This window comes from Rhinoraja longicauda, chromosome 26, assembly GCF_053455715.1.
Source record: "Rhinoraja longicauda isolate Sanriku21f chromosome 26, sRhiLon1.1, whole genome shotgun sequence".
NCBI classification, from domain to species: Eukaryota; Metazoa; Chordata; class Chondrichthyes; order Rajiformes; family Arhynchobatidae; genus Rhinoraja; species Rhinoraja longicauda.
In genome coordinates this window covers 21,154,017-21,176,392 of record NC_135978.1, presented here as the reverse complement: position 1 = coordinate 21,176,392, position 22,376 = coordinate 21,154,017, and the positions used below count along the sequence as shown (strand labels likewise).

Here is a 22,376-nt window from a genome sequence, read left to right as displayed (position 1 = left end):
AGAGGGAAAGATAGATCAGCCATGATTGAATGGCAGAGTGGACTTGATGGGCTAAATGGCCTAATTATATGTTCATAAATTGTCGGAGCAGGATTAGGCCATTTGGCCCATCAAGTCTACAATGCTATTCAATCCCGGCTGATCTATCATTCCCTCTCAATCCCATTCTCCTGCCTTCTCCCCATAACCTCTCTCATCCGTGCTAATCCATTCTGCTCCTATAACTCATGAACATATCCTCCTGCCCTCACAAACAAACCACAATACCTTACGTACCGAGTTTGTTATGGTCCAGGCACCTGCCGCATCACCTGGGGCCAGCGACGTATCTGCATCAGGGCCCCAGTGATCTCCTCCCGATTCCTTTCAAAGATGCTTTGTAACTTTGTCGGCGCCCTTTAAGTGACAACTGTTTGCATACCTTGCGTGTGCAAAACAAGGAATTGTACTGTGACTTGTCATGTGTGACAATAAAATATTCATTCATTCATTCATGCATTCATTCCCTCAGTAGCCTGGGTCCTTGGGGTGCATCCATCTTTTAAAGTATGCAAACACTTTCTCCTTTTCAGTGGTAACTTTGTTCTGGACTTTCACTTCCCTGAATTATCCAACTCAACTCAACGCACAGGGGGTGCAGGGGAAAATGGTCGTATCAGAGGAACCAACCACATCCTCGGCTCCCCGCAGTCTACCACTTTGGTCTACCACTGTCCCCCTCTGGTCTTAGTTCACCAAACACTGCCACTTTCTCCTCTATGCCCCTCTCTCTCTCCGCCCTCCTGGTTAAAGTCCCCCTCCTCCCGCCGGCCGCTGGGTCGTGTTCCGTGGGGAAGAGGGCGAGCCCCGAGTGGGAGGAGAATCTGTGGCTGGGGGGAGGGAGGGAGGGAGGGAGGGAGGGAGGGGGGGATGGGGGTTGGCTGGTGATCCGGAGACTTCTCTTTGCCGGCGGCCCTGGGCGGAGTTTGCCTCAGTCACGTAACTCTGCGGCATCACAATGGCCTTATTAACCCAGGGCGGAGCGTGGAAAAGCGCATTCAGGGCGCAGGCGGTCCCGGGACGCGGAGACGAGCCGGATCACGGCGAGAGGGAACAGCGGCTGGTGAGGTGGCATGAGGGGAGGGGGGTGAGGTGGGGAGGCGAGGGTGTAGCGGAGAACCCAGCGCTGGGAGCTGGCAGTCACTGAAATGTTCAACAATTTACTGATGAGTTGGCGCGGCATCAGGTCCGGTTTAATCCCCGTGTACGGGTTTAATGTGGAAAGACCGAGAGTTCAAGACATTTCAGCAGCACTCGTTATTCACGCAGCTTCCCGCAACGTCGCTAGAAACTGGTGCGAAGGGGGTCCTATACATTAAATGCACTGTTGCAGAGCAAGCGATCTGTGTTAGTAGCCCTGATGTCGAGTCCTTTAAGCTCCCTCTACACCGAAGAGTTCCCTCTACGTGAAGCTCGCTCTACACTGTCCCATCACACACTCCCAGGCCAGAGTGTGCCCTGGGGAAGGGTGGTTTCGTCCTTTCCAGTTCTCTCTCCCACCGACTCCATGATCAAGAGTCCCGATCCGAAACGTTGCTTGCCCATTTCCCCCCCTCCCCCCACCCCACCCCAGATGCTGCCCGACCCACTGACTGCACTGCGTTCCTCCAGCAGTTTGGGTTTTGCTCAAGTTTCCCGCGCCTGCAGTTTCTCGTGCCGCTGGGCAAAGATGGGCATGTATTAATTTGAGAACGATGTAAATATTCTGATGAAAGTAACATAAATAACTACAGGAAAATAACTGCAGATGCTGGTACAAATCGAAGGTATCACAAAATGCTGGGGTAACTCAGCGCGTCAGGCAGCATCTTTGGAGAGAAGGAATGGGTGACGTTTCATAGAAAATAGGTGCAGGAGGAGGCCATTTGGCCCTTCGAGCCAGCACCGCCATTCATTGTGAGCGTGGTTGATCATCTACAATCAGTAACCTGTGCCAGCCTTCTCCCCATATCCCCTGATTCCACTAGCCCCCAGAGCTCTATCTAACTCTCTTTTAAATTCATCCAATGAATTGGCCCCCACTGCCCTCTGTGGCAGAGAATTCCACAAATTCTCAACTCTGGGTGAAATTATTTTTTCTCACCTCAGTTTTAAATGGCCTCCCCTTTATTCTTAGACTGTGTCCCCTGGTTCTGGACTCCCCCAACATTGGGAACATTTTTCATGTCTGGACCCTTCTTCAGACGCAAGGTAGTTGTTTGTTTAACGTGGCCATTGTGATTTCAGTTGAATGCCGGAGGAATCTGCAGCAAAATGGAGGTTCAAACACAGCAGATGCTGGAACCTCGGCAAAACCCAGCGGCCCAGGCAGCATCTGTGGAGGGATGGGGCAGACGGGGACCCTTTTCAGACCGATTGTGGACTGAGTCAAGCCGACCCGTTACGAAACGTCCCTTCACAGATGCTGCCCGACCCGCTGAGTACCTAAAGCACTTTGAGGTACAGTATTGGGAGAGTTGGGAACTGTTTGCAGAGCTGTTTGCAGAACGACCGTTTCCCATCAGTTGTCGGGGATTTTGTTGTCGGGCTCTGAAGAAGGGTCTCGACTCGAAACGTCCACACATTCCTTCGCTCCTGAGATGCTGCCCGTCCCACTGAGTTACTCCAGCATTCTGTGTCCACCTTCGATTTAAACCAGCGTCTGCTGTTCTCTGCTACACACTGCGCTTAAGCTGTTGGTCATTAAGTGGCCGTCTTGTTGGTGGTGGGTGGGTGGGTGGGCGGGCGGTCACCATGCTCCACGGTTCCTCTGGACTGACCGCCTTCCGCAAGCCTGCGCTGGGGTGGATTCCCAGCGTCACCCTGCTTGCCCCTCAGCAGGGGCTCAGGGCGAGTTACCTGGTGCGGGCTGTGGGCAGCGCCGTGGCCCCAGGTAGTATAAGAAAATAACTGCAGATGCTGGTACAAATCGATTTATTCACAAAATGCTGGAGTAACTCAGCAGGTCAGGCAGCATCTCGGGAGAGAAGGAATGGGTGACGTTTCGGGTCGAGACCCTTCTTCAGACTGATGTCGGGGGTGGGACAAAGGAAGGATATAGGTGGAGACAGGAAGATAGAGGGAGATCTGGGAAGGAGGAGGGAAGGGAGGGACAGAGGAGCTATCTGAAGTTGGAGAAGTCAACGTTCATACCACCGGGCCGCAAACTGCCCAGGCGAAATATGAGGTGCTGCTCCTCCAATTTCCGGCGGGCCTCACTATGGCACTGGAGGAGGCCCATGACAGAGAGGTCAGACTGGGAATGGGAGGGGGAGTTGAAGTGCTGGGCCACCGGGAGATCAGTGGCGTTAATGCGGACCGAGCGCAGGTGTTCAGCGAAGCGATCGCCGAGCCTGCGCTTGGTTTCGCCGATATAGATGAGTTGACATCTAGAGCAGCGGATGCAATAGATGAGGTTGGAGGAGGTGCAGGTGAACCTCTGTCTCACCTGGAAAGAATGTTTGGGTCCTTTGATGGAGTTGAGGGGGGAGGTAAAGGGACAGGTGTTGCATCTCGTGCGGTTGCAAGGGAAAGTGCCCGGGGTTAGGGTGGTTTGGGTAGGAAGGGACGAGTGGACCAGGGAGTTGCGGAGGGAACGGTCTCTGCGGAATGCAGAGAGGGGAGGGGATGGGAAGATATGGCCAGTGGTGGGGTCCTGTTGTAGGTGACGGAAATGTTGGTGGATGATATGTTGGATCCGCTGGCTGGTGGGGTGGAAGGTGAGAACGAGGGGGATCCTGTCCTTGTTGCGAGTGGGGGGATGGGGAGCAAGAGCGGAGCTGCGGGATGTAGAAGAGACCCTAGTGAGAGCCTCATCTATAATGGAGGAGGGGAAGCCCCGTTTTCTGAAAAACGAGGACATCTCGGAAGCCCTAGTCTGAAACACCTCATCCCGGGCACAGATGCGGCGTAGACGGAGGAATTGGGAGTAGGGGATAGACTTTTTGCAGGGGACCGGGTGGGAAGAAGTGTAGTCCAGATAGCTGTGCGAGTCGGTGGGCTTGTAATAAATGTCCGTCACTAATTTTTCTCCTGTGATGGAGATGGTGAGGTCCAGAAACGGGAGGGAGATGTCAGAGATAGTCCAGGTATATTTAAGGGCAGGATGGAAATTGGAGGTGAAGTGTATAAAGTCAGTGAGTTCTGCATGGGTGCAAGAGGTAGCACCAATGCAGTCGTCGATGTAGCGGAGGTAGAGTTCGGGGATGGGGCCAGTGTACGTCTGGAACAGGGATTGTTCGACGTACCCGACAAAGAGGCAGGCGTAGCTAGGGCCCATGCGAGTGCCCATAGCTACGCCTCTGGTTTGGAGGAAGTGGGAGGAGTCAAAGGAGAAGTTGTTGAGGGTAAGAACCAGCTCTGCTAGGCGGAGGAGAGTGTTGGTCGATGGGGATTGGCTGGTTCTACGGTCGAGGAAGAAACGGAGGGCTTCGAGACCATCCTTGTGGGGGATGGAAGTGTAGAGTGACTGGACATCCATGGTGAAAATGAGGGAGTGGGGGCCTGGGAACCGGAAGTTATCCAGGAGATGGAGAGCGTGTGAGGTGTCTTGGACGTAGGTGGGGAGGGATTTGACCAGGGGGGATAGGATGGAGTCGAGGTAGGTAGAGATAAGTTCGGTGGGGCATGAGCAGGCAGAGACAATGGGTCTGCCGGGACAATTGTGTTTGTGGATTTTGGGTAGGAGGTAGAATCGGGCCGTGCGGGGCTGGGGAACTATGAGATTGGAGGCACTGAGGGGTAGTTCGCCGGAGTTGGTGAGGTCGGTGATGGTGCTGCTGATGAAGGTCTGGTGTTCATCGGTGGGGTCATGGTCCAGGGATAGGTAGGAAGAGGTGTCTGATAGTTGTCGTCTGGCCCCAGGTAGTGTGGTCCGGACCCGCCGCCCAGGGAGCGCAGCAGTGTCACAAACACCGATCTCACATGCAATGTGAGCTGACCAGAGGGGTTGGGCAGGCAAGGGTTAAAGTCCACGGAGCACTGATCTTATGGAGGTGAATAAAACAACCGGTGGATGCACAGAATGTTGTTCCCAGAGTGAGGGAATCAAGAACCGGTGGCCACAGGTTTAAAGTGAGAGGGGAACGATTTAATAGGATCCCGGGGGACAGCTTTTTCACAGAGTAGACGGAACGAGCTGCCAGAGGAAGTATTTGAGGCGGGTACGATAGCAACATTTAAACGGGGAGGGGGAGAGGGAGGGGGGGTGTGGAGAGGAGCGGGGGATGGGCGCCCTGGCGCTTCCTCCCTCCCTCCGGATAAAGGCACCGGCCACCACATCAGTATTCAAGCGGCCAGTTGGTAAATAAACCACAGCTTGTGCCAAGGGCAGCAGATCCCAGAGCCAGACTCCGTCTGCATTTCTTGTCTCTGTAGAATTCTGCAGCGGAGAATAAATAGAAGCTTTAAAAAATTCATGGACACTTTATTATTCATTAAGTTGGAGAGACCGCAGAGAATATTTACGAGGATCTTGCCAGGACCTGGGCTTTAGGGTGAGATTGGGCGGGCTGGGACCTTATTCCTCGGGGCATTGGAAATTGAAGGGAGGTGTATAATATCAGGAGGGGAATAAATGGGATGAACGTACACAGTCCCCCCCCCCCCCCCCCCCGAGTCGGGGAATGGAGAACTGGAGGGCATTGGTTTATATTGCGTGGGCTACGGTTTAACAGGAACATGAGGGGCAACTTTTTTTCCCACTCAGGGCGTCGGGTATATGGAACAAGCCGCCAGACACAGGTACTATCTAGGTATTTAAAGGACAAGAACATGGGAAGGAAAGTGGGATACGGGCCAATCGCGGGTAAATAGATGATTGGTGCCGAAGGGTCTGTTTCCGTGCGGTACTCCACGACTATGACCTTTTTTTATTCATTGACCCTGAGCCGACACAGTCCGCATTTAGCGCAGCGGCGCTTTTGATTCTGCAGAGCGGTGCAGTGAAAGACAAGAGGTTTCATTCATTCATTACCGCCTCCCCCTGGGTGCGGGATCTCGGGGGGTTATCAGCTAGCGGGGCGGGCAGCATCTGCGGAGGGGACGATGTTGGGTCGCGGCCCTTCTCCAGTGTGAGTTCCTCCGCCAGTTTATTCTGTCCTCCAGACGGGACGCAGCATGCGGCAACTTCAGACAGTCACGTTGGTCTGTCGCTTTCTATTTCACCTTCAGTCTCTGCGCCAATGCTTTTGCGTTGCGCATTTCGAGTCTCATCACCACCTTGACAGTTCTGCTCTTCACATCTTTTGTTTCCTCCCACTGTTCCGAGACCGTGTCGCCTCCCCCCCTCCCCTCCCCTCCCCTCCCCTTCCCTCCCCTTCCTCTCCCTTCCTCCCCCTCCCCCTACCTCTCCCTCCCCCTACCTCCCCCCCTTCCCTCTCCCTCCCTTCCCTCTCCCTCCCTCCCTTCCCTCTCCCTCCCTTCCCTCTTCCCCCTCCCCCCCTTCCCTCTCCCTCCCTTCCCTCTCCCTCCCTTCCCTCTCCCTCCCTCCCCCCCTTCCCCCTCCCCCCCTTCCCTCTCCCTTCCCTCTCCCTCCCTTCCCCTCCCTTCCCCTTCCCTCCCCATCCCTTCCCTCCCCATCCCTCCCTCCCTTCCCTCCCCCTCCCTCCCCTCCCTCCCCCTCCCTCCCTTCCCTCCCCCTCCCTCCCTCCTCAGCTCCCCCCAGACCACGGAAGGACCAGCACTCCCTCCCATCTCACCACTGCGCCCATTTTTAACGCTGACTTCGATTTCAGCTCTGAACTGGCCTAAAATATAGATCTGTGCTGAGTCACGGTTAAGCAAAACATTCTCGTCCTCCTCAGCAAATCCTCTGATTGCCGTCCTTACAGACGCAAGAAACAGCAGATGCTGCTTTATAAAACAGACACGATGTGCTGGAGTAACTCAGCGGGTCAGGCAGCATCTCTGGAGGACATGGATAGATGACATTTCGGGTCGGGACCCTTCTTCAGACTCCAGAGACGCTCGCGTATCTTGTCCTTGCTCATTCCTACCACTGTGATAACCACCACTCTCCATCTCTCGTCTGTGTTCTCACAATTCTGGTTTATATTGTTTCGTTGAATCTCCTGCTTGCTCACCATTTTAATTATCCTTCCCATTCCTACACTATTTTCTGAGCCTCCTCCATTGGCAGAATGAGGGCACACACAAACTGGAGGAACAGCACTGCTTATTTTGCTTGGGTAGCTCACAACCCAACCATATCCAGTGGCAGTGACCAGTGGGGTACCGCAAGGTTCGGTGCTGGGACCCCAGCTATTTACGATATACATTAATGACTTAGATGAAGGGATTAAAAGTACCATTAGCAAATTTGCAGATGATACTAAGCTGGGGGGTAGTGTGAATTGTGAAGAAGATGCAATAAGGCTGCAGGGTGACTTGGACAGGTTGTGTGAGTGGGCAGATACATGGCAGATGCAGTTTAATGTAGATAAGTGTGAGGTTATTCACTTTGGAAGTAAGAATAGAAAGGCAGATAATTATCTGAATGGTGTCAAGTTAGGAAGAGGGGATGTTCAACGAGATCTGGGTGTCCTAGTGCATCAGTCACTGAAAGGAAGCATGCAGGTACAGCAGGCAGTGAAGAAAGCCAATGGAATGTTGGCCTTCATAACAAGAGGAGTTGAGTATAGGAGCAAAGAGGTCCTTTTACAGTTGTACCGGGCCCTGGTGAGACCGCACCTGGAGTACTGTGTGCAGTTTTGGTCTCCAAATTTGAGGAAGGATATTCTTGCTATTGAGGGCGTGCAGCGTAGGTTCACTAGGTTAATTCCCGGAATGGCGGGACTGTCGTATGTTGAAAGGCTGGAGCAATTAGGCTTGTATACATTGGAATTTAGAAGGATGAGGGGGGATCTTATTGAAACATATAAGACAATTAGGGGATTGGACACATTAGAGGCAGGAAACATGTTCCCAATGTTGGGGGAGTCCAGAACAAGGGGCCACAGTTTAAGAATAAGGGGTAGGCCATTTAGAATGGAAATGAGGAAGAACTTTTTCAGTCAGAGAGTGGTGAAGGTGTGGAATTCTCTGCCTCAGAAGGCAGTGGAGGCCAGTTCGTTGGATGCTTTCAAGAGAGAGCTGGATAGAGCTCTTAAGGATAGCGGAGTGAGGGGGTATGGGGAGAAGGCAGGAACGGGGTACTGATTGAGAGTGATCAGCCATGATCGCATTGAATGGCGGTGCTGGCTCGAAGGGCTGAATGGCCTACTCCTGCACCTATTGTCATATGAAGATTGAGTTCTCCAATTTTGGGTAACACCTCCCTACCTCTCTATTTCTGTCCCCCCACCCCTCAGCTGCAAGCCCCTTTCCTGCTGCTCCCCGCAGCTGCTGTGATACAGATTAGTTTAGTTCAGTTCAGTTTTGAGGTGGTGTGGAAACAGGCCCTTCGGCCCACTATGTCCACATCGACCTTGATCGCCCATCCACTAGGTCTATCCTACACACTGGGGACAGTTTGCAGAAAGCCAACTAAACTGCAAACCTACACTTCCTTGGAGTGTGGGAGGAAACCAGAGCACCCGGAGAAAAGCCACGCGGTCGCAGGGGGAACGTACAAACTCCGTACAGACAGCACCCGTAGTCTGGCGCTGTGAGGCAGCAAGTCTACCGCTGGGCCACTGTGCGGGGAATTAGTTTCATTTCCGTGCTTCTTGCAGTCATTGTTGAGCTGGAAAAGGGAGGGGACTGTTTTTTGAGTCACACACAGCTCCAGGGCGAGACGTGGAGAGGGACGACAGTTCGCTGGACAGCCAAAATGGCGCAGGAGATGGCTGCAATGGGCCTTTATAGCCAGCTGCAGCCGGGACAGTGGAATGGCACCTCTTGCACAAGGACTCAGTGGGCTGCTCTGTGCATACCGCACTTACTGGGGCCACTGTGTTTACGTCTGGGGGTAGTCTTGCGGATGTGCATGCCAAAATTGTATTTCACTGTGCCCGGCACGCGTGACAATAAAGAAACCATTGACCATTGATTACCTGCAGATTTCCGCCTTTGATGCAGCTTTGAGCTGGTTGGAAGATGACGCACCAGGCTCCAGCACTGACTCCTGAGCAGAAGAAGGAGTTGAATGAAATCGCCCTGCAGATTGTGTCGCCTGGAAAGGGCATCCTGGCTGCCGATGAGTCTGTGGGTGAGTGCGTCAGCGTCGGGTTCCCGGCACGTGTGGTATTGGTGAAGGTGGGAGAGGTACAGTGCATCGGGAATCCCCAGTCCCATATGCACAGCCGCTGTGCTCCTGTGCGTTTGTGCCAACTGCAGGTTTCACCTGTCTCCCCCTCAGGACACTCACCCTGGGCTGTCAGACCAGAGGGGACGGGGAGCAGCGGTGAACGAGACACACTCACCGTAAAGCATAGACCCCCCCTGGCCTTCCTCCTGATCCATTAAACCGCAGTCCCCATCCTGAATTTGACAACACTAAACGGTGGGATTGAGAGAGGAAAGAGACAGCAGAGGAGAGGTAGAGAATACAGAACAGTACAGCACAGGACCAGGCCATTCCGTCTATGTTGTCAGGTGAAACTAAGCATCTCTGGCTGCATGAGATCCATATCCCTCCATCCCCTGGATGTCCAGGTGCCTATCTAAACGCCACTTTCACACCACTCTCCTATCTGGCTTCCACCATCACCCCTGACAGCGAGTTCCAGGCACCCACCACTCTCTGTGTTCAAAAAAAAACTTGCCCTGCACAGCTCCTTTAAACTTTGCCCCTCTCACCTTAAAGTTGTGCCTTCTGATCTTTGACATTTCCACTTTCAAAGGGAGCATGGCCAAGCGGTTCACCCAGATCGGCGTGGAGAACACTGAGGAGAACCGCCGCCTGTACCGGCAGATCCTGATCACAGCTGACGAACCGGTCAAAACCTTCATCGGAGGCGTTATCTTCTTCCACGAGACTCTGTACCAGGCCACTGATGACGGGACCCCCTTCATAGACATTATCAAAGAGAGGAACATTGTGGCCGGGATCAAGGTAAGCGGCCGGGGGGGGGGGGGGCTTCTGCTGGATGACCGTGGCACGTGGTGAGAGTGACCTACCCAGAGGGAGGAATGAAATGAGGCAAAGTTCCCTCCTGACCACTGAACATTGCGGAGACATCTGTCCAAGCTCAATGCTTAATGGTCAAACGTTTATGGGTAAAGCATGAAGCAAGAGTCGAGAGCGCTTATTTGTCATTTGTATCGGCAATGGAACAATGAAATTCGTACGCTGCATGGGTGGTAGGTGCTTGCAATGCACTTCTGGGGGGTGGTGGTGGAGGCAGAGAGTGGTGTACAAAAGGCGTTTAGATCCCAGACTTTCACCTGGGCCCAGAGCCAACTGTGGGTCACTTCCATTAACTAGAATTGAATCAGTCCCATCAGAATGACCAAGGGCAGGTTGTATTGTAATGATAGGGACTGATTCTTGAAGAGTGTTGTGCATGAATTATAAATGTCAATGGTGCATGTGAACGCTGGGGGTTATGTTGGACTAAGCTGTCCTGTATTTCCAGGTTGATAAAGGAGTAGTCCCCTTGGCTGGAACCAATGGAGAGTCCACCACTCAAGGTAAAGGATCTGTGCAATCTGAACGGGAGCCTTGACGGTGCTGCGGGCAGGCAGAAGACAGTGAGAGAGGCTGCCAGAGCTGCAGCCTCACAGCACCTGCAATCTTCACCTCGGGTGCTGTCTTTGTGAAGTTTGCACGTTCTCCCTGCGACTGTGTGGGTTGCTATTTCCTCCCACATGCCAAAGAATGCGTGGGCTTCTAGGTTAATTGGTCTCTGTAAATTGTCACAGTGCGGAGGGAGCGGATGTATAAGTGGGGTACCTGGAACTAGTGTTAGCAGGTGATGGAAGGTTGGCGTGGACTTGGTGGGCTGAATGGTCTGTTCCCATGCTGTATCCCCAAACTAAAACTAAAGATCTGTGCGCTGTGGTTGGAGAAAGGTGTCAGAGGGGGAGAGGAGCTTTGCAGCTGACTCTCCCAGTGATTGTTGTTTAATCTTTCCTACCTGCCAGCCTATCCTTTTTTCCTCTGTTTCTCCCTGCCTCCCTCTTTTTCTGCAGCTTAAAACCTCCCGTCTCTACCTGGTCAGGGCCTGTTCATGTGCGGTACAGTTCCATGCTCTTTAACTGAAGCAAGATCATTGACCTGAAACATGGACAGTTTTTTCTCTCAGTAAATGCCATCAGACCCACTGAGCATTTCATCATCTGCTCCGATGCAGGGGTCATTGGATCGCCTGCATGTGACGTTGATGACCTGCGGGAAAGAACGTGTTAAAGGGGAATGAATTGAAGATATAAATCTCCACTGTCAGAAATCCCCAGCTGCTGGTGGTGGCTGACAATCTCTGACATTTCCCCTTGACCCCCATTCTCTCTGTCCCAGTGGAATTTTAATGCAATCTCAGAATGGTTGCAACATGGAAGACGGATCTCGCCAGTCTTGATCTACAGCCCTGCAATTTCTTTCTTTTCATCTATTTATCGAGCTCCCTTCTGAATGCGGCAACCACCGAGTCTGCTCCCCTACTATCCCTGAACTGTAGGACCCACCACACACCACGTAGAGTTTTGGTTCTCTATTGAATCGCCTACATTCTTTATCCTTTATTCTTGCCCCTTTTTGCCGAAAGGGAACAGTTTTTTTTCTCTACCCAATAACTCTACACCCATCGTGGATTTAAACACTCTTGCAATCCTCACTTCTTCAAGAGCAACGCCATCTTCTCCAGTAAATCCACATCTAAACATCCCCATCCCTGGAATCATGTGGGGAAATCTAACCCGCACTACTTACAAGGTGCATCCATTTACATCTTCCCTAATGTATGGTGCCCAGAACTAGACTCCTTGACGTGTCCCTGGTCTTGGTGTCCTGATGTAGGGTCTCCACCCATGACCTCGATCATCCCTCCGTCTCCACGGATGCTGATCTATTGTGTTCCTCCAGGAGTTTACTCTTTGTTCCTTGCTCCTGTAACCTGTGCCTCTATTTATAATATCCGGGATCCCAAATGATGTTTTAAACCCACTTTCTCAAGATGCCTGAGCTTGTGCACTGCGTACCTAAACATCCCTGGTCTTTCATCCATTTTGGGGTTGTGGCCTGAGTTGGGTCACCGATTTCTCATCTTGCCTCCAGAGACTGTGCTTGGGATTATATCCATTTGTTTTCCTCGAGCTGGATCATGCACTTCCCTTAAAAACATTTCGGAAGCAATCCTGCACTCCGACAATATTCAAACAGGCTGAAGAGGGGACGATAATGACTTGTTTTGTTCTTGATAGATTAAGAACATAGAACTGTACGTACTGCACACGAACAGGTCCTTTGGCCCACAGCGTCTGTGCCGAGCATGATACCATGCTAAACTAATCTCCTCTTTGCCTGCACCTAATCCATTTCCCTCCAGTCGCTGTATTACGCAGTTCCCAAGTGGACATTCTCTCTCGCGATCCATTCCTCCCCACATTTTGACACAGTAACTATGAGACGGAGAAGGGTTCTGACACCCGAGTGTCCCCTATTCTGATCACAACACGTGGCTCTGTGCGAATTGTCAGCAGCTGGGAAAAGCCAGTTCTATTCTGATAACAAGGAACGCTGTGACTGTTCCACAGAGACTGGCTCCATTCCAGTTGGTTCAGGCTGCTTCAGGATGTAGCTGGCTTTTTCAGCATCAGCAGTCTGGTGAAGCAAAGCTTGTATGTTTACGAGCCAAGGGCATATTTCAGAGATGCTCAAGGTTAAAAGTAATTAAGCCAAGCCTGTCCACAGAGGCAGGAGGATATTGATGGGAGAGCAGTGGAGGTTTAACATCTAGCACGCACAAACCACAAAACCACAATGAAGATTTTACAGCAGTTGAATGCGTCACACCTGCTGTGCTGTTTGATCCACATATAAATAGAAACATAGGAGCAGGAGTAGGCCATTCGGCCCTTTGAGCCAGCCCCGCCATTCACTATGATCATGGCTGATCATCTAAAATCATTACCCCGTTCCTGTTTTTTCCCCATATCCCTTGATTCCATTATCCCTATCAGCTAAATCTAACTCTCTATTGAAATGATCCTCCAACTTGATCCACTTCAACATGCTATTCCTGAAATCTGCACATTTTCTTGGTATCAAAAACTCTATCCATCGTAGCTTTGAAAAAACCTCAATAACTATTCGAAAGCTCTTTGGGTAACAGATTCTAAGGATTCACAACCTCCTGCGTAAAGAATTTTTTCCTGGCCTGACGTGAAGTGGCTCATTCTGCCATCTCGAGACCATTCTCCCAGTTCATCACCCTCCTGCCAGAGAGAGCAACCTCTGAGCAGACAAAATGTGTTGGAAGGAACTGCAGATGCTGGTTTATGCCGAAGATAGATAAAAAGTGCTGGAGTGACTCAGCGGGTCAGGCAGCATCTCTGGAGAAAAGGGCTAGGTGATGTTTTGAGTCCCTCTCACTGAGAAGACCTTACCACCGTAACTCCAAGGAGCATTGGGCAAGCCCACTATAGATCTCCACTGGATATCCTCCTTACATTCAGAAATTAACCCAGTGAAGCCATACTGCACTACCCAGAGAGAGAACACACCTTTCCTTACCTAATCAAACAGCACCAGCACTGGTCCCACGTAGCCCTGTTTTATTTTTTACAACATAGAATATCCTTTGCAAAAGTAACATTTGGTAAATTTGGAAGGAAATTTGATTGAAAACTACAGAGAGACATTTGCAGGACTTTTGGGAGGGCATCTGTGTATTTCTGCAGCTTGATGGTTAACTGTGATGTGCTTTCAATTTGAAGGCTTGGATGGATTAGCAGAGCGCTGTGCTCAGTACAAAAAGGATGGAGCAGACTTTGCAAAGTGGCGTTGTGTACTGAAAATTAGTCCAACAACCCCGTCTGCACTTGCAATCTTGGAGAACGCCAATGTCCTGGCGCGATATGCCAGCATCTGCCAGCAGGTACAGTGAAGGGCGTGCGATATATAGATCAGTACAGCACAGGAACAGTCCCTTCGGCCCACTATATTCGTGTGGACAACTCCCCTGCCTGCATGTGATCCATATCCCTCCATTACCTACATATCCGTGTGCCTGTCAAAAAAACTCTTAAATGCAACAAGTCGATCTGCTTCCACCACCAACCCTGGCAGTGCAGTCTGAAAAAAAACCTACCCTTCACATCTCCTTTAAACTTTGACCCTCCCACCTTAAAACTATGCCCTCTAGTCTTTGGCATTTCTATGCTAGTGAAAAGATTGTCTACGCTATCTATCCCTCCCATCATTTTATAAACTGCTATCAGGTCTCCCCTCAACCTCCAAAGCTCCAGAGAAAGCAATCCCAGTTTGTCCAACCTCTCCTTGGAGCTAATGTCCTCCAATCCAGGTAGTACTCTGGTAAACCTTCCTTTGCACCTTCTCCAATGTTCCCACATCCTTCCCGTAATGGGGCAATGAGATCTGTACACAATACTCCAAACGAGGGCTTAAAAAGTCCCATAAAGTTGAAAGTAACTTTGTGGTTCTTGCACTAGCTGGAGCTGGAGTTAAAGTTTGCCCCATTGCCATGTGTGTTCTCACCTCTTTCACTCTGCAAACTGCTGCCAAAGAGAAGAGTGGTGCGGATTCTCCATTGGGTGCTCTTGGTAAAGTTTACATCTAATTTGAGATGCGATGAGGCATGGGTGGAGGGTAGTAGTGGTGGGTCGATAATGGGATTTGTATGTGGCACTGTGCTACACCGCGGAAGGCAGCTGCCAAAACCCAACCGGTCCAGAGATGTTCACTGACCTGTTGACAGGCAAACAGTGACAGGGAAAGTGTGAACAATGAACAAGTTATGAACTGCATCCAGAACTGGAGGCTTTACCATTCCCTCACCATTTCCCATCTTCGTGAACTGGAGGCTTTACCATTTCCCATCTTTGTGTTCTAGAATGGCATTGTTCCCATTGTGGAGCCTGAGATTCTACCGGATGGTACGCATGACCTGAAGCGCTGCCAATACGTCACAGAAAAGGTGGGTCTATAGAAAGTGCCTGTATACCAACGGTACTTGTGATCCTGGGCCATTCCACATCTATTTTTTTTTTAGCCACTGTTGGATATTGAACCAGCGATTCTTCTGTGAAATGGGGTGAGACGTAAAGCAGAGGAGGCAAATTCTGCCAAGTGGAGGACAAATGGAAAAATGTAAGGAGTTACAGAAAACAGTGGCCAGTGAATGAATCTCATCGCAGAATTATTGCTTTGGACTCCCCAAGTGAAGATTCATCATTGTCGATGGTTGCATATTGGGTTTCCACCGGGCACTCTGGTTTCCTCCCGTACCTCAAGACGTGCAGGTTTATAGGTTAATTGACCTTTGTAAAATTGCCCCTCGTGTGGGGGGAAATGGATGTTAAATTAGCATGACCAGGTGGTCAGAGTGGACTCGGTCTGTTTCCATGCTGTATATTTCAATCAAATGAAAGGATTTGACTCCAAATGTTGACTGTTCATTTTGAACTCCACGTTTTATCCTGGTCTGGCTTCTCTCTGAGGGCCTGGCCTTCAGGAGTGGAGCAGAATGTTGGTACTTTCAGGTACCAAGCAATGCATCCAAGCAATTAGTTGTTACTAGACCAAGTGGACCCGTTGGGCCCAGGGCCGTTTTTACAGCATTATGGGCCCCCGGGCAAAGCAGTGTACTGGGGCCCCTACCGTTACTCTCCCCCACCCCCCTTTCCCTACCAGCCCCCACCCTGTCGTGCCGGTGAAAAGCACTTACTGAAAAGCACTTAGCGATGGACTTAGGGTGCTACATTGTTGTGAAAAGCACTTACAGATCGCTGTGAGAAGCACTTAGGGACCGAAAATGTTGCGTAAAAAGCACTTATTGAAACTACATTTTTAAAGTAGTATTTATTTATTGCAAGTCACTTAACATACACAGATCAGCATGGGGCCCCTATGCTCGTGGGGCTCCGGGCAAGTGCCCATCAGGCCCATGCATTAAGACAGCCCTGGTTGGGCCCAAAACTCTCCTGCATTGGTGCAGCACCCTGTCCTCTCCCCCCTCCCCACAACCCCCCCTCCCCTCTCCCTTCTCCCCCACTCCACCCTCCCTCCTCCCCTCCCCTTCCTTTTAAACTTGAAATTGTGAATAACTTAAAAAATATAACACCAATTTCAATAAAACTACTTGCATTATCACTAAAGTGATAATGGTGAGTAAGGTGGGCCTAAAATTGTCGTGCTATCGTGCACCGTTTTGGCTGAAGTTCAGTCACAAACAAGATAACAAACGAGAGTTTTAGTATATAGATTAGAAAAGTTATTGAGAAAAAAAATCAGTGAGAGATTTTCCTTTCCTACCCATTCCATTGTCCCTGAATGTCTGTGCAGAATGATCGACTGATCAATTGGTGTCCTCTGATCTGAGTCACAATGCAAACACTGGCCTGTGTGGATTTCTACCCATTTAATCTCCATCTCATAGCAAGAACTATGGTGGGAAGCAAAACCTTTCTCTGAACGAAGTTTTTATGCAGTGCTCTACTCTTTGTGTTTTAGGTGTTGGGGGCTGTTTATAAAGCACTAAGTGATCACCATATTTACCTGGAAGGTACTTTGCTGAAGCCCAACATGGTGACTCCTGGCCATTCTTGCCCTACCAAATACAGCCCCGAGGAGATTGCCAAGGCGACAGTTACTGCACTGAGGCGCACTGTCCCACCTGCTGTTCCAGGTACGTAGTTCATCAAGCTGTGGCGTGATGGGCATTTGCTTGTGACCGAACTGATATTAATCTGGATCAGGCTGAAGACACAAGGAACTGGAGACGCTAGAATCTTGATCAAAAGACACAAAGTGCTGGAGTAACCCGACATCCCAACCCGAAACATCGCCGAACCATTCCCTCCACAGATGCTGCCTGACCTGCTGAGTTACTCCAGCACTTTGTGTTAATGAGGATCAGTGTAGTTATGTAGTTTCAACGAGTGGCTTTGCTGTTTAAAATTACACGTTGTTTTTTTCCCACTTTTTTAATTTCTACAAACCTGACTTTGGTGTCACATAAAAAGCGTAGGTGTGTAAATGCTTGAGGAAGTGATATAGAAACATAGAAACATAGAAAATAGGTGCAGGAGTAGGCCATTCGGCCCTTCGAGCCTGCACCGCCATTCAATATGATCATGGCTGATCATTCAGCTCAGTAGCCTGTACCTGCCTTCTCTCCATACCCCCTGATCCCTTTAGCAAAAAGGGCCACATCTAACTCCCTCTTAAATATAGCCAATGAACTGGCCTCAACTACCTTCTGTGGCAGAGAATTCCACAGACTCACCACTCTCTGTGTGAAGAAATGTTTTCTCATCTCGGTCCTAAAAGACTTCCCCCTTATCCTTAAGCTGTGACCCCTGGTTCTGGACTCCCCCAACATCGGGAACAATCTTCCCGCATCTAGCCTCTCCAACCCCTTAAGAATTTTATATGTTTCTATAAGATCCCCCCTCAGTCCTCTAAATTCCAGCGAGTACAAGCCCAGTCTATCTAGTCTTTCCTCATATGTAAGTCCCGCCATCCCAGGGATCAATCTGGTGAACCTTCTCTGTACTCCCTCTAAGGCAAGAACGTCTTTCCTCAGGTTAGGAGACCAAAACTGCACACAATACTCCAGGTGCGGTCTCACCAAGGCCCTGTACAACTGCAGCAGAACCTCCCTGCTCCTAAACTCAAATCCTCTATTGAGCAATTTTCCCCGGGGGAACTTGGAAAATAGTCATTGTGGATCAAACTGTACATCCAGTTGCCAGATTCTCACTGTGGCGTAAGTTTGTTCCTTGCAGGGACGAAACTTGGCAAAATAAAGTCACACTTTTTACCCCCTGTCAGTATCACATTAAAGTGCACTCCAACTTTAAAATGTTTTTAATAAATAAAATAAACGGCACCCCTATATCCGTGAGCTTCACAGAAATGTTGCTCACGGCAGAATGGTACAGACACCACTCAGACGTTCTTCAGCTTAAAACCAGTCACGACATCTGCACAATCTTTCTGTCTTTCCCAGGACCACTCTCTCCCCCTCCCCACATGGATCAGCCGATTGCTTGCTAGCTCTTGGCCCACCTCACCTCTTTACCTTCCCTCTCCTCTTTCAATCCGAATGGTGAAAACCGTTGACCGCTCGTCTCCTCCCACAGACGCTGCTCGATCTGATGAGTTCCTCCAGCAGATTGTTTTGTTGCCTCAGCCCGAGCTCTGCACACTGTTATTGTCTGCTTTCTCCCAGGAGTCACATTCTTATCTGGAGGGCAGAGTGAGGAGGAGGCCACCGTCAACCTCAACGCCATCAATAAATGTCCAGTGCCAAAACCGTGGGCCCTGACCTTCTCCTTTGGCCGGGCCCTGCAGGCGTCTGCGCTGAGTGCCTGGGGCGGCGAGGCGGAGAACATGCAGGCCGCACAGGATGAGTTCATGAAGCGTGCTGAGGTAAGAGTGCTCTTAGGGAATGTGCCGTGGCTCCACAGAGGGTTCCTGGACCTGGCATTGTACCAGCAACCTGTGGTGTATGCCAAAGGAAACAGTGAACTCACTGGGTGGGACACGGGTTTAGTGAAGAACTGAGGGAGGGATTCTGCCCTTGGTCACCATTCACCACCACCTGGTAGACACAAAATGCTGGGGTAACTCAGTGGGCCAGGCAGAGAGAAAGAATGGGTGATGTTTCGGGTCGAGACCCTTCTTCAGTCTGAAGATGGGTCTCGACCCGAAACGTCACCCATTCCATCTCTCCTGAGATGCTGCCTGACCTGCTGAGTTACTCCAGCATTTTGTGTTTACCTTCAATTTGAACCAGCATCTGCAGTTATTTTCCTACACATCTACCACCACCTGATCGTGGACATTTAGTTTACAGATACAGCATAAAAACAGGCCCTTCGGCCCACCTATCCATGCTGACCATTAGTCATCCATTCACACGAGTTCTATGTCATCCCAATTTCTGAGGCACTCACTTCACACATTAGGGGTCAATTTTACAAGAAGGCCACAAAACCACACGTCTTTGTGATGTGGAAGGAAACCTGTGCGATCACAGGGAGAACATGGAAACTCCACACAGACAGCACCTGAGGACCAGATCAAACCCGGGTCTCTGGTGCCATGAGGCAGCAGCTCTATCAGCTGTGCCACTCCAATGATAATCAGATCTCCTCCAGTTAATGCTCTCCTGACTCTTTGAAAAGCCATTTACCTTACTAAATCTGCAACTAGATCACTGTGAATTTTCACAGTGCCCCTTGTAGTGCTTCACAGGAGAAACATTAGACGCAGACATGGGGCTGCATAAATTGATACTGAACCAGATGGTCAGAAGCTTGGTTGAAGACAGAGGTTTGATGGATATCCTTAAAGCAGGGAATTTGAGTTTGGATCTTGGCAAATTAAAACATGGCCACCGGTGAACATGAGATGAAAGAGAACGGCTGCAGCAAAACAGGATGTACTCAAAGAACAAGATGCTGGAGGAGCAGATAAAAATAGGAAGGGCAATAGGCCATGAAGGGAGTGATATGAACAGAATGAGAATTTTAGAAAGGGAACTGTTGCTATACTAGGGAATGTGCACAGGGAGTGGGGGTATGGGCCTGGGTTGGCCAACCAGCAGAACAGTAATGTTTTAGAGGCCCCATGATACTTTAGTTTTCGCCAGTGGTCGGCGACTACACCACCAGCGGTTGGCGACGGCATTGTTCTGGGCATTTTCTGCGTTTCAATCGGCTTTCTCTTGTTTCAGGTGAACAGCTTGGCCTCCCTTGGGCAGTACGAGCCAAGCAATGAGCCAAGCAATGAGGATGAAGGTGCAGCCAGCCAGTCTCTCTTTGTAGAAAATCATGCTTACTGAACGGAAACCACAGGAAAGTACAAGTAATAAAATCAATAAAAAGAAAATCTCCAATCGGCTTCTCGTAATCAGCTGACCCACAGCCTCTGCTGCCTTGTACATGGTGTTCTCACTGCCTGCGTTGTTTAACTGTGTAGCTGTGACTTAAGTTTAAGAGTACAGGCAGCACTATTCCCCCCCTCCCTCCCACCCCAAAAGTCAATTGCCCAAGTCAATTTAGTTTCACTTGATAATACTCTACCAGATGTCTTGTGACCTTTCGATATAAATGGACAGACCCCTTCTTGGATGTTCAGCACCCTCAAATATCATGCAGTGTCCCCTTGCTTCCCTGAAAGAGTTAAACGTTATCGTAGTGTTGCCTGCCTTGCCTCTTAATCACCCAGGCTTGTGATGAGCAAGTAATCTTTCCGATAACCACTTGTAGATCAGATATTCACTGCATGTGTGATAATGTGAATATGTTACTGTAGCTTGTCAAGTGAGATCACAACAGAAGAGGTGGCTGCACACTTGAATATAGAGAAGTAATTATTACTAATAGACATGCACACACCACAAGCTGAAACTGGTTAGAGACAGTGCTCATGGTGTTCCCTCCCTGCACAGGGCAACAGGGGATGCACTGTTCGTATATATTTTTTTGTGTGCAGGGTGCACATGTGACTGGATGCAATTACTTGGGAGCGCTGAGTGTTGTGTTTAAAAGTATTTTGTGATATATAACTGTACTGACTCTACATCTACCAGTAGTTACAATAAACGAAGGGAACAAACCCTAGTATTATTGTCTGCTACTCAATTTAATGATTAACTTTTAATTTCATTTGTGCTTGATGCAGAAACATCCTGACCAACATTGCTGCTTTCATAAACCTTGTGTTGAATGGATGAATGAGACTTTATTGTCACATGTGACAAGCCGCTGATATTCTTTGTTTTGCACACCCAAGGTATGCAAAGAGTCGCCACATAAAGGGCGTCGACAAAGTTACAAGTATCCCATTTTAACACAAACAATTTTTAACCCGTTCCATTTGTCACCACTCTCCACAAAACAAAATCTTTCTTCCCAACTACAGCCTCTGTGCTGTTCCTCAATCTTTCCTGCCACTCTCAAGTCTTCTTTGAGATCCTTCCCAAAGGGCCCTGGACCCGTTTCTCTTTCCACAGGTGCTGCCTGACCTGCTGAGTGTTTCTTCCACTCTATGTTCAGATTTCCAGCACCTAGTATTTGATCTTCACTTGATATTCATCCCTTCACTGGATGCCCTGTTCACATAGACGACTCTTAATAAAGCCACAGAAAAATCCTGGTTCTTGTCATGTCTCTGAGTCCAACCATGTTCACATTGTATGCTTCCACCATTCTACACTGGCCACTTCTCTAGGTTTTGCTGGATCTGCTGCTGCTGAGGCTCTTGAAAGATGTCAATGAATTCCCCGATGAATAGTAGAGCATGGGTCAATGCATGCAGCCCTGTGCTAAAATGACAGTTGCATCTGCCAAATCCTAATCTGTGCAGGTTTAGTGATGCCTGCCATTAGTAGTCATGGCTAATTCTACACATGAGTAAATCATTCGCATCTTTATTCAGATGCTTTGATCCCCATTTTCTTTGCCAGAGGCAAGCTCTGTCTAATTCCAAAGAATCATTCTATTGGAAAAATAAAAGTTTTCCTCACGAGAATTGTCAGTGTCTATTATCCATATAAAGGAGAGTGAGTCATTATCACCAGCTATTTGATTATTGATCATGGGGACACCATATGAAATGATAACTGGCAGGGAACACAGATATCTTAGTTATCACAAAATGCTGGAGTAACTCAGCAGGTCAGGCAGCATCTCTGGAGAGAAGGAATGTGTGACGTTTCGGGTCGAGACCCTTCTTCAGACTGTGTTTTGGAGTTCTGCCAGTCTCATTTAGGGCAGTGTCAATGTTTTCTGTGACTTTAAACTGTTCTCAGTGGAACAGACAGGGGGAATTTGCAAGCTTTTGCGGAATGTTTCTTTGTTTGGACCTTTCCTTTGGTGTTTAGTCTGTGCTGTTCGTAAATGAGTGTATCCTCCAGTGTTACCCAAATACACTCGATGCTTTTGGAGTACAGGTAGTTCTGCTATAAAGGTCTTTTTAATACCTATAAGTTGATTTTTGTTGCGTTAAAAATACTAAATGCTGTATGTTATATGTTTATATAGTGTCATTGCACATTTGTCACAATAGGAGTCTGAAGAAAGGTCCCGATCTGAAACGTCACCTATCTATTTTCTCCAGGGATACTGCCTGACCTGCTGAGTTACTCCAACACTTTGTGTCTATCTTTGTCAATAGAAGTGATTTCGATTTTTAGATTTAGAGATATAGCGCGGAAACAGGACCTTCAGCCCACCGAGTCCGCGCCGCCCAGCGATCCTCGCACATTAACACTATCCTACACACACTA

The 22,376-nt window shown here is 49.5% G+C and overlaps 1 protein-coding gene across 3 annotated transcripts; it reads left to right on the top strand.

Annotated features, from left to right (window-relative positions):
* Window positions 1-989: 989 nt before the first annotated feature.
* On the top strand, window positions 990-20,709 carry aldocb (aldolase C, fructose-bisphosphate, b). Of its 3 annotated transcripts, none has more exons than XM_078422597.1 (9): window positions 990-1,102; window positions 9,018-9,166; window positions 9,801-10,012; window positions 10,536-10,590; window positions 13,834-13,994; window positions 14,970-15,053; window positions 16,589-16,763; window positions 18,312-18,511; window positions 19,821-20,709. In XM_078422597.1, exons 2-9 carry the CDS (start codon window positions 9,055-9,057, stop codon window positions 19,926-19,928), a joined length of 1,107 nt encoding a protein of 368 aa, XP_078278723.1. In that variant the 5' UTR covers window positions 990-1,102; window positions 9,018-9,054; the 3' UTR covers window positions 19,929-20,709. The 3 variants fall into 3 exon arrangements, with proteins under 3 accessions (XP_078278723.1, XP_078278725.1, XP_078278724.1); XM_078422599.1 differs by having other exon boundaries at window positions 1,021-1,102; window positions 9,037-9,166; XM_078422598.1 differs by lacking the exon at window positions 990-1,102 and adding an exon at window positions 5,740-5,760.
* Window positions 20,710-22,376: the final 1,667 nt, after the last annotated feature.

Bases quoted from the DNA above. Each gene is read 5' to 3' on its own strand.
- aldocb (XM_078422597.1), top strand. From the start codon at position 9,055: ATGACGCACCAGGCTCCAGCACTGACTCCTGAGCAGAAGAAGGAGTTG. The intron at 10,013-10,535 runs GTAAGCGGCCGG...CTGTATTTCCAG, and splicing joins ACATTGTGGCCGGGATCAAG to GTTGATAAAGGAGTAGTCCC. The intron at 13,995-14,969 runs GTACAGTGAAGG...TTTGTGTTCTAG, and splicing joins ATGCCAGCATCTGCCAGCAG to AATGGCATTGTTCCCATTGT.